The 16,972-nt window shown below is 40.9% G+C and overlaps 1 protein-coding gene across 3 annotated transcripts in view; it reads right to left on the bottom strand.

Moving 5' to 3' along the window:
- Positions 1 to 721: 721 nt before the first annotated feature.
- Positions 722 to 16,972, bottom strand: part of MED6 (mediator complex subunit 6) — a 29,456-nt gene continuing 13,205 nt past the window's right edge. For 2 of the 3 annotated variants that reach the window (XM_025188294.3, XM_025188293.3), the window contains 6 exons: positions 16,360 to 16,489; positions 7,834 to 7,916; positions 6,094 to 6,202; positions 5,123 to 5,238; positions 1,646 to 1,673; positions 722 to 1,216 (listed from right to left, as the gene is read on the bottom strand). In XM_025188294.3, the coding sequence (XP_025044079.3) occupies positions 1,089 to 1,216; positions 1,646 to 1,673; positions 5,123 to 5,238; positions 6,094 to 6,202; positions 7,834 to 7,916; positions 16,360 to 16,489 (594 nt within the window). In that variant the 3' untranslated portion in view covers positions 722 to 1,088. The remainder of the gene's footprint in view (positions 1,217 to 1,645; positions 1,674 to 5,122; positions 5,239 to 6,093; positions 6,203 to 7,833; positions 7,917 to 16,359; positions 16,490 to 16,972) is intronic. The other variant, XM_006130311.4, reaches the window with a different exon arrangement.

The following is a 16,972-nucleotide window of genomic DNA, read 5'->3' as shown; positions in this document are numbered from 1 at the left end:
ATTGGATGCTAGCAGTGAACATAAAAGCCTTAAAAAGGTACTGTAATTTGTTTACATTGATATAATACAGGCATCTACATTGTATGATGGGATTCAGAAGCTGCCAAGAGCAATCACTTTTAGTCTGTAGCAGAACCAAATAGGTAAATAAAAGAAGAATATCCAATCTAGACAGAAGATAGAATATACATTTTATACCATACACAGGCAGGAAAAAACTAACTCCATTAGTAGCCACAAACTACGTCTTAAGTCATGGTATAAAGTAGTGGTGTTGTCAGTAAGCTTCACCCATTCTAATTGTTTCCATAGTAACTAATGTATTTTGAAATGAGAAAATGAGAAAGGAAAATGGGGGTTGGAACAAAAATATAAAGTGCAAATAAAATACATGAGGGTTTGCTGTGGTATTCAAGGTTTATTGCCAGGATCCATAATACATCCTACCCATGAGAACATGAGAGCTAACTGAAGGTTGTCATCTAATTATATGAATTCCACAGTGCAGTTATCAAATCTTTGATCTTTATGTACCAGCATTCTAACAGGCAGAGCAGACAGACTCCTTTAATGACACAGGACACATTCACTTTTCTCAAGCAAGGTTAACATGCATAATATCAGAGTTTGTCCTAAATCTACCATCAGTATACATTTGCATATGAAATGGCTACTGAATATGCTATCAAGAGAGTAAGAAAGGATGTCAACAGTCAAATGCTGGTGTGTCAAGAACTCTTATTTTATTAAAAAACTTCCTCTTATTACATAGAAAACAACTACCAGAGGACATGAAAAGAGATATGGCTTTATAAAAAAGTTGCAAAATGCACCTAGTGTGAAATTCAGGCAGTAGCTAACATCTGAAATGGGGAGAAGGCTGAAAAAAACCCTCTCAGTGCAGCTCAAGTCTTTCCATTGACTGCTTTATAATAGGTTTCTGCTGAGAGAAGAAGCTGTTGCAAGAAGCTATAAATCCTGCCATGTCACAATCCTGCCATGTCCAAATACAGATGATTGGGAACAGGACTCTCTTGCAAATTCTTCTCCAGACCTTGAATCATCTAGATGTGGAACAGTCCATCCTTTCACTGGAGTCTCATCCGTTTCTCTGGGGGCCCTTTAGCAGTGCTCTGTTGGGCATTCTTTACTGCCTCCTTCTCCTCTGGTTTTATAGCTTCTGGGGCTGGTTCCGGCTCCTTCTTGATCTGATCCACTTAATAAAAAACAAACCATCAAAATAAATTGTAACTCTGCCTTAAGGGTTTTACATTTCTTATTTTCAATTCTTCCAAAGTTATTTTCAGCTTGTTTGTTTATTCTCTCAGGCAGACCTTTGGATGTCCTAGCTTGCAGCCCTGCTGCAATAGGCTTAGGGCAAAAATCACCAGGATGCAGAACCAACCTGGCCTTTCCTCTCCTCAAGAGGATCTCCTGTTTTGGAGCCTCTTACCTTAGCAGCTCCCTTAGAGATGGGAGGCCTCTTACACTGGGGACAGTCTTCAGAAAGCTAAGGATGGGATGGGACACCCAATATTTTCAGCCGGAGTGAGTTGATTAGTTAAGTTTAGCCTCACAACTGAACCTATATCAAACTGGATTTGGGCTCCTTTTAAAAATTTTGTTATAAGGTGAGATCTCTTACCTGCAATGGGCTTTTCTCCGGGTTTTTGCTATCAAAAAATAAGAAAAGAAAGTCATATGAACTAGAGCTTTGTAATTATTTTCTTTTGCTCACACTGACTAAAATTATATCTTTTGCTTTGAAGGATGGCCCCACGTGAATGGGAACATCATGGTGATGTCAAACAAGAGAAGAGTAACAAGCAAGTCTTCCAGAAGTACTAATTACATTTTAAACCGTATGTAAAATTAAGAGCACAAAAAAATTAAATGTTTTATTCTCCAGTCATGCCAAGAACCTTATCTCCTCCCAGTCATTAATGCCCGTTTTCCTTGGCTGTAAAATATGGCTCAAGAAATCTGCAAATCCAGCAGCACAAAAGATAACAACATTTTGTAAAGAACAGGAAATGAATGAAGTCCATTTGAATCTAGAGCTACCCTTTAGGCCCATGCAATTAGTTAATATTTGGCACTTTGCAGGGTTGTTTCAGCTAGGATAAGTCAGTGATGTAAGTCAGATATGCTTTTGGTGTATCCTTATTTATTTAAAAAAAATGTGCACAAAGTCCTGTTTCCATGAATAGGAATACAGTAAACAGCGGGATGCTTCGTTGCTCAGAAATCCCCAAGTAAGTCACTCCAGCAAGCTATCCTCTTGTGCTTTCTCTCAAGGTCACAATCATAACTCCTTTTGCTATTTTTTTTCCTCTGAAACACAGGAACCTTGTGAAACAACTTCCAAGCCTCTGCATTTGCAATCAGTGAAGCCCCTCATTTCCCATGGCTTAGCTCTGACCTGGCATGCATATTGGCTTGGGCACACTCCAGGACACATCCTTTGGCTTTAAAATGTCCTAGAACCCTAACCTCCCCTGATGACAGCCATTAGCACATTTCAGTGTAACAGTGATTCAATACATTATTTTTTAGATGTCTTGCTGCTGAAGTTTAGGTACCTGCATATCAAAGTTCACAAGACATCCTATATAAATTATGCTCACTATCTGCTCAAGCCTCAACTATGACTAATTTTTTTTATAATTTTATTTATTTGCCTGCACTCTTGCCACTCTTTGCAGTGATTCTATCAGACGAAACAGTAAAGCAACGGGCAGGATGAATATTCTTCATTTCTTTCTGAAAAATGTTGTACAGAAGTGCTGCAACTAACTTACATCCCACTCTAGAGGTGGCTACATTTCAGTTGTGGTTAAAGTGATTCCTTCCTAACAGGAATGGTGTAAGGCTTAATTAGTTAATTTTTATAAAATTCTTAGATCTTTGTTTGACAATTGCAATGAAGGCATTATTATATTTGAATACCACTTTAAGAATTAAAATGCACTTCCCCACCAATGTTTTCCTTTTCCATTGAGCAAACACTGATTTTTTTCCCCTCCCACAGTATCTGAAAATATTTGAATTTGGAAGTAGATTAGAATCTGATCTGACATAGTTCTTGCTTTACTCAAAGTATTCCAGAATGTTTTAGTAATGTGTAAGGAACTAGCCATTGCAGAGACTAGGCAAAATAGCATCTGAGTGCATAACGGCAATAGCTCACCCGTAGCCTTGGATATTTAAACACATGTTGCTAAGTCAGGAAAGTCTATTTTTGCTGTGCATTTCCTTATTTGTGTGTGCGTCAATAATATTATTTTAGAACAGTTTTGAGACGATTGTTCAGAATCTGCTATTGAAGGGACAACAGATGAAGATGTTGAAGATGAACTATTGAAGGGACAATAGATGAAGCAATGAGAACAATAGACTAGGAGACAACATATATCTTCTATCCCTGTCCCTGTCTAGCTGTTTGACATTTGACAAGTTATCTGACTTCTCTGCACATCATTTTATTCCTTGGTATATGGGCATTATACCTATCTTTTGCAAGAGACTTTGCATTTATAGAATGCCTTGATCTGCTGATGTCAAAGGATTTTATTTTTAGATCTTACAGAAACACAGTCTTTTTTGTAATTTCTTGACTGAGTGGTAAGTTTAAGAAGGGGAATTAAATATGTATGTAGACTCCAAAGAATGATTCCCCAACTGAGAACTATTTAAACAATAGGTCAGATTTTGGTCCTGAACTGTTGTACTTCATAGTGTATCTTTACTTCTCTATTGGGCATTTGATGACAAAAGATCCCAGAGTTCCTTACAGGAATTACTTCACCAACAGATAAAATGCCACTGTTTCTACACAGAATGTGGCCATGATGGCTTAGAACAGGAAGAGAAGAATCCACTATACATGTGTGGGGAAAGTATTTATTCACAATGGAATTCAGTCAGCCTGGTGGGGCTAACAACATGGATCTTGCAAAAAGTACCTAACTAAAAGACCCTTATACTTTATATTTAATGCAAGTGATGGTAGTTCTCACCACCAGTGTAGGGTTTCCACCACACTGCTAAGATACTGGTTCATTACTAACTCACAGGGAAGAATCTCCCAACTATTGAATCACCAACTTTCATATAACATTTACCATGTCCCCTTAAACTGACAGTGTCAGACACCATGCCAGCTCTGCATAAGTTCTACCTGTGAGAGGGAGTAATTTTTTTTCAACGGGCAAATAAATTGCCTAGTATGTTCTCCCCCCTTTAGTCATCTTTGTAATAAGTGGGCAAGTAGAATTTTAATTTAGTATCACAGGGAAGATGGACCTGTAAGGAGACTGAGGCTCACTGCTGTGATGCCAGACTTAGGCCACCTCCCCAAATGAATGGAATTAATCAGGGGTCAACATGATCGGTGCATGATTGGGGATGTTAGGGACATTAGTCTGAATTCAATGAGCCTGCTGAGTTAAGAGAGAGACAAATGAGCAGGGAGGTTATGGGAGCTGTTTCTACACAGGAAGACTCTTAGATCCCAGACAGAGGGTCTGGGAGAGTAAGAGAGAGCCCTAGAGGGAAGTGCCTACAGGTAATCCAAAAAGTTCTTCATAGCAGCAGGAGAAAAAGGCCAGACTGGACCTATGTGCAGCAAGGTCAGGAGCAAAGCTCTTGATAGGGATATAATGGACTGCTGAACCCAATAGGGGGAATAATGAACTAGTGAGCATCTTGATTAGAAGAAGGCTGAGAATTTCTGGTTGAGCTGTTTTATGTTATAGTAAACCAGTAACCAGAAAGAGAAAGTAAATACAAAGCATCAGCTGTGTCAGTTTTATTTGGCTAAGATAGTAAGGAAATTAAAGCACCAGAAGGGTCTGATACCTGATGAGATTTTAAACCCTGATCCATGTGTATTTGTAAATTTTCATGGCAATTTTACAAAGCTACACCACATGTTTTGGGGTAACTCCTTCATTTGTTCTGGAGAATCCTCTTCATTCAACATGAAAACCTGTTGTTTTCAAAATTCCTATTCCGATCAGTGCTACCATTCTACCTAGCACAGTGAAGTCCCACAAGAAGTCCACCTGAGGAGTCCTGATCTGTATGCTGCAGTAACACTTCAGACACAAAGTACTATTACCTGAACAAATCTGGGTGGAAATTTTTGCCTCAGATCTAGAAGCAAAGCATCGACCCGCTGCCTCTGGAAAATAGAGCTTGGTTCTTCCTTCTTCTTGGCTTTTGGTTTGGTTTTATCTGCAAATCATATACAGAGGCTGAAATGGTATATCACATCAAATGATGGACAGTCTAGTTCTCGTTTATCTGCTCTTTGTTCCTGTAGAAAGTTGTTCTTTCTAATGCTGAATCTGACCATTCTTCAGTTTCCCCCATTTTTATCTCTCTCTTCTTTGCACTGCAGTCTTCTCCCTTATAATACAGTAACTTAGAGTGTGTCTAGACTACAGGGTTTTGTCGACAAAAGTGGACTTTTGTCGACAAAACTATACCACACTGCCTTTGAGTTATGTCGACATAACGTCGACAAAACTCATCAGTTTTGTCGACGTATGTAAACCTCATTCTACGAGGAATAACGCCTTTTGTCGACAGAGTTCTGTCGATAGAAGGCATTATTGCATCTACACTGTCCTTTGTGTCCAAACTGTTATGTCGACAAAGCGGCTTGCTTTGTCAACAGAACTGGATGTAGTGTAGACGCTCTTTGTCGACAGAAGTTTTGTCGATAGTATCTGTCGACAAAACTTCTGTCGACAAAACCCTGTAGTCTAGACGTACCCTTAGTGTTTCAGTCTCCCATCTGATACAGTAGTTTCACCCTCTGGTCAAATTAAAGTCCAACCACAAAACATGTCCCTTGGAATTCCTTGGGCTCAATGCTCTCTTGCCCGCACAGTTGATACAAGGTTAAATATTCTCCTAGACTACCCCAGGCCATAATTTTTTTGTGTTGCCTTGACCTTTTCCTTCATTTATTTTGTTTCTCCCCACACTTCTGTCTCTAGCTAAAGTATACCTTGGCTACAAATGTACGTGTTAGATCCAAAGAAAGGGAAATTGCTTAATGTACTGAGGGTCCAGGCATCATACCTCGTTCCTCCTGGTCTTTGAAATGCCACCAGTAGCCTTTGGAAGGGTGATATCGGCAGTATGACATGGCTTCATCAAAAGCAGACTGAATTCCATGCACTGCAGTGAGCTTTCAAAAGAAGTCAACATAAGGATATCTTCAGGAATTAAAAAGATCAGTATATAACACAAACAGACAATTTTATGCCTAGATCTTGTTATATAAACATTGACTGATACATTGTCACATGCAAAAATACTGTATTTTGGTAAAAAGCTAACCAAGTTTGTAAAATACTGTGGAATTAAAGTAGTTTAATTCCATTAAAGTAGCTTTTCTCTCCATCAGGCAATTATTTTACAGTTGCTATTTGAAATAAAATTTAGATTTTTTTTGTAAGAGAAACTTAAAAAAAAACTTTTTGTTTCAGCAAGACCAGACTAACATGGCTACATCTCTATTACTATTAAAAAAACCTTGGTATTAATAGAAATATTTTTGTGATTGTTGAGGACAGTTTGCAAACGTATTTCTATCCTAATACAAGTATAATAGGGCACCAAAAGCAGAAAGTGAAAGTGACAATTCTAGTTTTAGTATCCAAGATGATAAAAGTGCCAACAGCACCAGAAGTAAAATGCAAATCCCATTTTAATATCTTTCAATATAATTAACAATTTAGATTAAAAGATTTCTTTAATATTTTTTAGCCTGACATTGTCCCTTTGAGTGGTTTAAAATTTAATATTTCCCTCCTTTTTCAGCCATTAAGATTCTTCCATCAGGCCATCCTGACAGATCTATTAAGGTACACTACACGCTGCTGGGAACACTCCACTTGCATTGCAACTGTAGGTACTTGGTATACAATGCATTTTTTTACTTGTAGTAAATTATTGCACTAGTAGCTAAGAGCCATCCAAGAATCGGGCCCAAGCAATATTCTCTAATATTTTCCATCCATGTGTGGTTTTTTCCCATGCACATGAAGAATAATTTTTGTATGTGTACAGAGGCATATATGAATGTGCACCACCAGTAGAAATAAAAAACCTAGCTGTGGATGCTCTGCTAATCAGTTGGGCAGTACTCAAATTTCTCCTGAGTGGTTGCACAAGTGCACAGCTTACAGGGAACACTAGGCCCAGCATGTTAAACGGAGTGTGTGTGTGTGTGTGTGTGTGTGAAAGAAAGAAAGAAAGAAAGAAAGAAAGAAAGAAAGAAAGAAAGAAAGAAAGAAAGAAAGAAAGAAAGAAAGAAAGAAAGAAAGAAAGAATTAATCAATCAATCAATCAATCAATTAATTAATTAATTAATTAATTAATTAATTAGGAGACAGTCCCTGCCCTGAAGTACTTAAGGTCTGCACAGATTCAGGGCAGAGGAAGAGCTGGAACATATAAGCAGAGCAGAGTGATTAGTGTGATGGCAGCTAACAGCATGTTAGTTCCAAAATTCAATTTTTTGGGGGGAGGGAGGGAGGAATTATTCAGAAGGGATCAGCTAAATGGAAAGAAAAAAGGAAGACAGAAGAGACATTGAAGAAAGGGAGGGGGCTGAAAGGGAAGAAAGGGGATCCAACAAATTGTAGTTTTAAAAAACTGGATTTGTCATCTTATTTTATGACACAGATCCTTTTCCCAAAATGGAGAACAGATCAAAAACAGATCTTGAATTGTGTTGGGGGAACAAAGTAAAGAAAAACAGATACGAAATGACGACTGCTTTATATCAAACAAATGCATAGTAGAAACACTTACCACTCTGGAGTTTATGACAGATCCCAAATCAGGTGCCTGATAAATCACTCCAGCAATAATATAGTAATCAGCTAATGGGATGACTGTAAACAAGGAACAAAGTACCAGCTTAGTCAATGAGCAGACCTCTGGGTAAGAAAGGGGCAAAGTTGTTTAAACTTAAAAAACAACAAATAGTCTGGTAGAGCTTTAAAGACTAACAAATCATGTAGATGGTATCATGAGCTTTCATGGGCACAGCCCACTTCTTCAGGTTGTGCCCCCAAAAGCTCATGATATCATCTACATGTTTTGTTAGTTTTTGAAGTGCTACCAGACCATTTGTTGTTTTTTTAAGTTTATCCTGTACAAACTAACTCGGCTACTACCCCTCTAAAGCTGTTTAAGTTCACTGGTCACATAATGGAAGCCGCAATTGTACTTGTCTCACCTGGTCAGGTGAATTTGAACTTTCAAGCTTTCCTCCAAGTACAGTAAAACACTTTACAATAATTAGGTAAGTCTCACATTACACCTGTGAAGTAGGGAAAGTATGAAGCCTATTTTATAAACAAGGAAGCATCAAGTTTATATTACTGTTCTACTACCACAAACACAATTAGCATGAAGTTGAAATGTTTTCAGTATCACATGAGAGATCCAGTCTAGCACTCATGGAAGCTTTGCCATTCAAAGAAACCAAACAATAAGTTTAAATCATTTCTAACTCACACTCTGGCCTGTCCAGCATTACTGCTTGAAAATATCATACTCTTCAAACATTTACCTTTTTGGAATCGGGCCACGTACAATGGATTTGCCTGGGAAGCCCAATTAATCGGGTTCTGCCACAAACCTTGCAAAGCCTGTCCAATACAGCTAAACCATGCTGGAGGAGGTCCCTTCAGGGTTTGAATAGCATTGTTTAACCTGACTGTTGAACAAGGTTTCTTTGTGGGGGGGTTTTAAGTCATAAGGCAGACACAGGGCTTGACTATGCAGGGGATTTAAACCAGATTAAATCAAGTTAATCCAGTTTGCAAATGCTTGCATACATGACACAATCACACTAGCCCCACATTTATTGGGAATTCTGGAGTCGTCTTGCAAAATGAACTAACTTTGCTGCTAACCAAGTTAGTTTGGTGTACTGCTTGTGTGCACACAATGCTGCTGAGCACTGCTTTGCAGTCTTCCAACAGCTGTCCCACACTGCTTTGCAGGGCGACTGTCACTGACCTGTTTACCCGTATGCCTTTCCTGCTCTGGTATCCAGTTAAATGGCTGTTCCCACCTCCATTTAAAGCTGGTGTGGGGCCAAATTTTGCTATTTTCCTGGATTTGAGTATATCACAATTATGGCGATAAACCTTCCATCATATAAGAATCTCCCAGGCTCACCAAAGATGCAAAGCCACACCAGGAACATAATATCCAATACTGCTGTAGGTAAAGTCAAAAATACATATAAAAATGCTATCACAACCTCTCTAAAGTAAGAACAAGAAGAATGTCTTTAAAAAGCCCCACTCACAGCCATGGCACCTCCCTCTACCCTTATCAATAGCAGAGCAGCTTAGAAACCCGAGGGGGAGAAAACAGAAAACTTGTGGTAAATGTTTGTGAACATTGCTGCTGAGTCCCAAAACCCCTGAAAATAATGGCAGGCTGGAGGCACAATTGTCAGGTGGAGCAGGAAATGGACAGGGAAGTCGTCAGAGAGATCAAGGGAGCAGCAAAGGACAGCATGGCAGTTGCCAGGGACAACATAGCCATGGCTGAAGAAAGCATGAAAAAAGAAAAAAAGCAAGGAGAGGCAGAAGCAACTCCTGGAGGCAGCAAAAATCCAAAATGCTCTGTTGCAGGGAATGCTGCTGTTAGGTTAGCAGGCACTGAACTGTTGTAAACCAGGAGCTGGCCACATTTTGTAGCCTCTGGATGATACAGGATACTGGAAGCACCATCAAATCCTCCCCGTTGTGCCTCTCACAGCAATGCTTCCAGAGGCTTTTCCCTTCACCAAAGCCAAGGTAGGATACTGAAAACAGTTGAACTTAGGAACTCAGCTCTTTTGAGCCCTCTAGCATCCCAGCAACGTTGAGCCTCACTATTCAATTCCAGAGGGGCCACAAACAGGAACAGGCAGAGCACTAGTGACTTTAAACCATCTCTCCTTGTGTTGTGCCCTGCACCTTGCTACTATGACTATTGTTTTAACTAGAGGTTTCTTGCAGTTGTTTGATAATAAGCTGTTTGTTTGCTATATTGTTTCATAATTTAAAATGTTTATACTTTCAATTAAAGTTTATTTTTGCTTGTTACATGCTACATTACTTAACACAGAAATATATGGTTTTATAGTGATAGAAATGTAGCCGTGTTAGTCTGGTGTAGCTGAAACAAAATACAGGACTATGAAGCACTTTAAAGACTAACAAGATGGTTTATTAGATGATGAGCTTTCGTGGGCCAGACCCACTTCCTCAGATCAAATAGTGGAAGAAAATAGTCACAACCGTATATACCAAAGGATACAATTAAAAAAAAGTGAACACATGTGATTTGTCCTTTTCATATGTGTTCACTTTTTTTTTTAATTGTATCCTTTGGTATATATGGTTGTGACTATTTTCTTCCACTATTTGATCTGAGGAAGTGGGTCTGGCCCACGAAAGCTCATCATCTAATAAACCATCTTGTTAGTCTTTAAAGTGCTACATAGTCCTGTATATGGTTTTATGTAATTCGTAAGGTTTTACAGAAGTACCTATGCAAAAAAACAGGAGGTAAAATTAGGTCTGTCACAACACTGTACCTTCCCCACCCATAAAAAACAGTGACTTGCTCACAATCCATTCTAGCGGAAGTGGATAGGGGATAACAGTTGGATATACAGCCATACACATTTAGGCATCCATGGCTTCAGTTGAGAGAAACTGGCATTCCTGATTGCCCAGCAGTTTCCATTTTGTACTGGGTACACGTGGCTGGTTGCTCAAACTACTGAACGAATCTCTGTACCTCAGCCTCCCATCCATGTTTACGGTTTCTCCCTTACTTTCACAAATATTATGCAAAATACAACATGCTGCTAGGTTAGGGGACTTTTTCCCCTGCTGCTTCCGACCTATTTGACAAACAGCACCACCTTCTTTTCAGTCAAATGCATACTCCAGTTCCATTCTGAGACAGTAGTTATACAGTTTCTTTCTTCTGTCCAAGCAGCCAGTGAATCATTTCATTAACCAGGGAAGCTGAGGATCAGCTGGGTCTACCCAGATAACCAGAACAATGTCTGCACCATTAATGTCCATAGTGATCCTGAGAGCAAACAGCCTTTTTCTCAATTACTATGAACAGAGCTGAGTTCTGAAAATGCCTAGCTCATGAACCTTTTCACACCACTGTATATTCATGTCTATAAACCTGCCAGTGTGATCAACTAGCCCTTGGAGCACCACAGACAGGCTGGAGTGTGCCCCTGATCCCAGTTAAGCAGTTAACTGGTTAAATATAATGTTTAACCAGTTATCCGGTATTTTATATCCCTGCTTCATGGAGGAGGAAGCTGATCAATGCACAGAACAAGTTCAGAGAGGAAGGAGGAACTTTTTTAGAACTCCTTCTCTGGTGTACCCTCCGCTGGCACAATGACAAAGAGAGCAGTACTAGCACTGATAGCTACTTTCATAGTCCCACTATGATAAAAGATATTCTGGCTGAATTGATTAACTTATGGAATTCCTACTATGGGATATAACTGAAGTAAATAGCACAAAAATGCTTCCTTAGAATTAGACACAGGAGTAAGAATAACATTTGTACATTCAGGAGCTAGGCTAAAATTATAAGGGTTCTTATGCTTCAGGGCAAAAACTGAATGACCACCTGATGGGTGGTATCTAAAAAGGTGTAACAAGGAGGAGGGAGAAAACGTGTTCTTCCTGGCCTCTGAGGATAGAACAAGAAGCAATGGGCTTAAACTGCAGCAAGGGAGGTTTAGGTTGGACATTAAGAAAAAGTTCCTAACTGTAAGGCTGGTTAAACACTGGAATAAATTGCCTAGGGTGGTTATAGAATCTCCATCTCTGGAGACATTTGAGAGTAGGTTAGATAAATGTCTATCAGGGATGGTCTAGACTGTACTGGGTCCTGTCATGAGGCCAGGGGACTGGACTGGACTCAATGACCTCTCCAGACCCCTTCCAACCCTAGTATTCTATGATTCTATGAGGTCAGGAAGAACTGCCACCATAGTTAGCTGTAAGATTTCTTTTGCCAGAATTCCAGATTTAATATCTCATTAGTCTCTCTCAGTTCAGCAATAGTTGTGTTCCTAACTAAGTAGCTGAGGGTACATCTACACTGCAGAGGAAGATCGAAGCTGCCGATCTTCCAGGGTTCGAATTAGTGGTCAAGTGAAGATAGCTAATTTGAATTGAGGAGGCGCTCCTGTCAATGCCAGTAACCCTTACTTCACAAGGAGTAAGGGAAGTCAAAGGACAGTGTTCTTCCTTCAACTTTCTGCAGTGCAGACAGTGCCAAAAGCCAAGTTAAGATACTTCAAGTTAAGCTACTAATCAATTAACATAGCTGAAGTTGCATAGCTTTATTTGACTTTGTCCTGCAGTATAGACAGTGTAGAAAGGTCCCTCAGTGTAGAGAGGTAGGTCTCTCTTCTTCAGCTGATCTGCCTTAAGATCTGTGCCAGAGTACCAAAATATGGATAACATCCAAGGCAGAGAACTCAGCAATGTAACTATGAAGTTTTATACACACTGAAAAGAGTATTTCTAAATCATCCTCTTATAAGCTCCCTACAATGAATGATCAAATTACACAACTGAAGCCTGAATGCTTGTATTATAAAAGTCTAACTCTACCCAGATTAAAAAAAAAGTTGAGCATTAAGGAACAAGAGATGCAGTGAAGTAATATGCTGGTGTTAAAGGTGTGTGCCATAACCCAAGAGATCTAGGTTCAATTTAGATTTTATAGCCAATCTAATCTAAGAAGCAGTCAGTCAGGAGCTCTTTTCCGATATGAAACTACAATAAATTAAATGCCACTGCCAGAAACCAGGCAAATTAGGAGCAGCACTAGAAAGGTATGAGTCCATTATAAAACCCCTTTCTCTGTCATTAGAACAAAAATAAATCATTAGTACTATATATTTTAGAATAAATAGTCCCCAAGAGCTTTATAGAACATATTTCACCCTATCTGAAATGTGGAAACTTGTGACAGCTCACAAGAATGCTGCAAATCAATTTAGAACGAGAAATGAAGAATATGGAATCCAACTGTACGTAATAGGAAAACAGAATGTCTAACTGGAACTTAGCACACAGTGGTAATATCCCTACTCTCATTTAAAGTGCCATGGGATCTTTAATGACCCCAAACAGTTAGGACTTCAATTTTGTGTCTCATCAAATCATGGCATCTATACTACATCAGCACCCTCTAATATACAGGCAGTCCCCGAGTTACGTGGATCCGACTTATGTCGGATCCCTACATACGAATGGGGCTTTTCTCGCCGCGGAGGACGGGGGCGGCGGGACCGCCCAGACGCACCGCGGTCCTGCCGCCCACGTCCTCCGTGGTGAGAAATCTGCTCCGCGTCTCCCTGGTCTGCTGGGGATGGGGGGCGCACCAGGCGTTCTCCGCGGCGAGAAAAGCCGCTCCAGCAGACCAGGGAGACGCGGAGCACAGCCGCGGAGGACGCGGGCTGTGGGACTGGCGCGTCTCGTCTGCCTGGTCTGCTGGGGGGGGGGACCGCACCAACACGGCAGGACCACCCGCGTCCTCCGCGGCGAGAAAAGCCTGGTCGGAGGGGGGGGGGGAACACTAGCTAGCTCCTGGGCACTACTGGACCAACACGGCAGCACCCCAGCTGCTCTGCCCCAGGCGTCCCCAAGTCAGCCGCTGCTGAAACTGACCAGCGGCTGACTACAGGAAGCCTGAGGCAGAGCTGCTCTGCCTCGGGCTTCCTGTAGGCAGCTGCTGGTCAGTTTCAACAGAGGCTGAATCTGGATGCCAGTTCCGACTTACATACAAATTCAACTTAAGAACAAACCATCGTACAAATTCAACTTAAGAACAAACCTACAGTCCCTATCTTGTACGTAACCCAGGGACTGCCTGTAACGAGGTTCAGTACTGACTCAGGATGAAATGTCATCCATTGACTCACCAACACTATTAGTAGTGGTAGGCAGTTTCTTTCCTGGGAGGACTCCCACTCATGTATTTACTAGAAGACCCTATTTAATATGTCCCAGCTGAGAAGCTCAGAGTACAAAGTGGTGAGGATGTGGAATAAAAATGGCATTATGCAAATATCAACGTGAATGTTCCCCTTACCCTAATCAGTGGAAATCACAAATTTCCAATTAGCATGAAATTTAATTTGCACTAATCAGCCCCAGACAAGCACAAAATTAGTATTATGTTTAACTAATTAAACTGAGAACCTTATGTAAAGCATATAATAAATATAGGACATGGTAGTTAGCATGCATACTAATTGCCCATGGCAAAATGTACTGCAAAGCAGCACTTTCTCATTGCACTATTAGTATTTTGCCACAAGAGGGCAATCCCCTGCTTTTATCAGAGTGCAGAGTGACAAGTCTCAGGGGGTAGCCGTGTTAGTTTGAATCTGCAAAAACAGAAAATAGATTTATTTGAGCATAAGCTTTCATGGGTAAACCCACTTCATCAGATGCACTGGAGTGGAAATTACACACACACACACACACACACACACACACACACGCTACGTCTAGACTACATCCCTTTTTCGGAAAAGGGATGTAAATTAGACGTATCACAATTGCTAATGAAGCGGGGATTTAAATCTCCCGCGCTTCATTAGCATAAAAATGGCTGCCGCTTTTTTTCGGCACGGAGCTTTGTAGGAGAAAAGCGCCATTCTAGACGCTGATCTTTCGAAAAATAAAGCCTTTTCCGAAAGATTCCTTGTCCCTCTTGAAATAAGGGATAAGAGATCTTTCGGAAAAGGCTTTATTTTTCGAAAGATCAGCATCTAGACTGGCGCTTTTCTCCAACAAAGCTCCGTGCCAAAAAAAAGCGGCAGCCATTTTTATGCTAATTAAGCGCGGGAGATTTAAATCCCCGCTTCATTAGCAATTGCGATACGTCTAATTTACACCTCTTTTCCGAAAAAGGGATGTAGTCTAGACATAGCTACAGAGTAAATCAAAAGAAGGGAGTTATTTATCAAGTGTAACTAGGCCAGTACAGTTAGGATGGATGCAGCTCACTTCCAGCTGATGGAGGCGTATGAATACCAGGAGAGGGAAAACTGCTTTTTTAGTCAAGTATCAGAGGGGTAGCTGTGTTAGTCTGAATCTGCAAAAGCAGCGAGGAATCCTGTGGCACCTTATAGACTAACTGAAGTGTAGGAGCATAACCTTTCGTGGGCAAAGACCCACTTTGTCAGATGCATGTACATCTCCTCACCGCTTTTGCTTCTGTAGTGAGATTGCAGGGCACCATTTGGGGCAGCACTCAAAAATGGCAAGATACAACATACTCTAAGATCTAAAGCCTCTACATTTAGGGTAAGTCTACACAGCAGTGTTATTTCAGAATAAATTGACATTCTTCCAAAATAACATAGTCACCGTTTACACTACAAGCAGTTATTTCGACATAATATCGAAATAATGGAGAGCTGGAGGACTTGTTACTCCGACTCCAATAACCCTCATTTTATGAGGATTTCCTGCTGTAAAGACAGAGCAAAAAGCTGAAATAAGCTATTTCGACTTAAGCTACACAACTGATGTAGCTGAAGTTGCATAGCTTATTTTGGCTTTACCCCTGCTGTGTAGACGTGCCCTTATTCATCCAACTATCTAAAATTAGGGCTGTGAAGCAATTAAAAAATTTAATTGTGTGATTAATTGCATGTGCCTCCCCTTTGAATAAGAGCACGTCTTCACATCTGGAGTCCCCAGCTGACCCCAGACTCCATGCAGCACTGCCCCTTGGAAGCGCTGCTTCCAAGCGCCATGTTGCAAAGCCCCTTTGAAGTGCTGCTCCGGCGCTTCAAAGGGGCTTTGCAACGCCCAGCTGATCCTTGGCTTCTAATGCATTGCTTCTCTAAAGCGCCAAAACAGCACTTCAAAATGGCAGCGCAAACGGAACCAGGGATCAGCTGGAGTGCCCAGATGATCCCCGGATCTGCGTTGCAAAGCCCCTGGAAGTGCTGCTCTGGCACTTCAAAGGAGTTTGCAACAGCGGAGCCCCTTTGAGGCACTGGAGCGGCACTTCAAAGGGGCAGTGCAGCTTTAACGCCTGCGATTAACGTGTTAAAAAATTAACACGTTAATCCTGTGCTGCATTAATCGCAGGCGTTAATGCAGGTCAATTGACAGCCCTATCTAAAAGCAAAATGAGATTTAAGGCTACGTAAAATCCAAGGAAAATTGTGTTGTCAACACAGAGCAGAAACTGAGCAGACAAAAAAGCACCAACATTGTCATTAAAGGGAAAAGCTGCATGAGCCCTTACCTTGTGTAGGAGACTGTCTTTGCTGCTTTCGAATTATGAAAAGGATGGGCTCTTGAGCATGAAGGAGGATATATTCCACTCCAGTCATTTGACTAAAAGACAAGTGACCAGAATAAGTAAATATATTCATCTGAAAGATAAAGATATAGGATGTGAAAGCCCACCAAAACAACAATCACAGGGGCTGAAGGGTCGCAAGCTCTTGTACACTGAACATTAAACACATTAGGATTTTCAAAGATAAATAGAAAAACCTAGCCAGTGGCACTACAACAATTTTTAAGGGCAAGGATGCTAAGCTGTGACCCTTATACCCCTGTCTGTACCTCAAACCACCCAGGCTGGGCCACAGCTGGGGGCAGCTACGCAGCGGGAGAGAGGCTGGTAGTGGAGCCAGTGGCTAGAACCTCAGAGCCAGCAGCCAGGGTGCCGAGGTCAACGGTAGAGCCCCTGGGTGAGGAGCCAGTAATGGAGAAAATGGGTGCCAAATCTGGGGCTCCCATAGCACCCCCACACCTCTATTTCTCATGCCTATGAATCTGGCTTTGTGCTCATGGTGCATTAAGAAATCTCAGAATCAACCTTTTGGCAAACAGGTAGGCACAAGAAATAA

The sequence above is a fragment of the Pelodiscus sinensis genome, chromosome 5 (genome assembly GCF_052426305.1).
Source record: "Pelodiscus sinensis isolate ZL-2025 chromosome 5, ASM5242630v1, whole genome shotgun sequence".
NCBI classification, from domain to species: Eukaryota; Metazoa; Chordata; order Testudines; family Trionychidae; genus Pelodiscus; species Pelodiscus sinensis.
The sequence above is the reverse complement of the archived record's forward strand: the minus strand, read 5'-3'. Positions and strand labels throughout refer to the sequence as shown.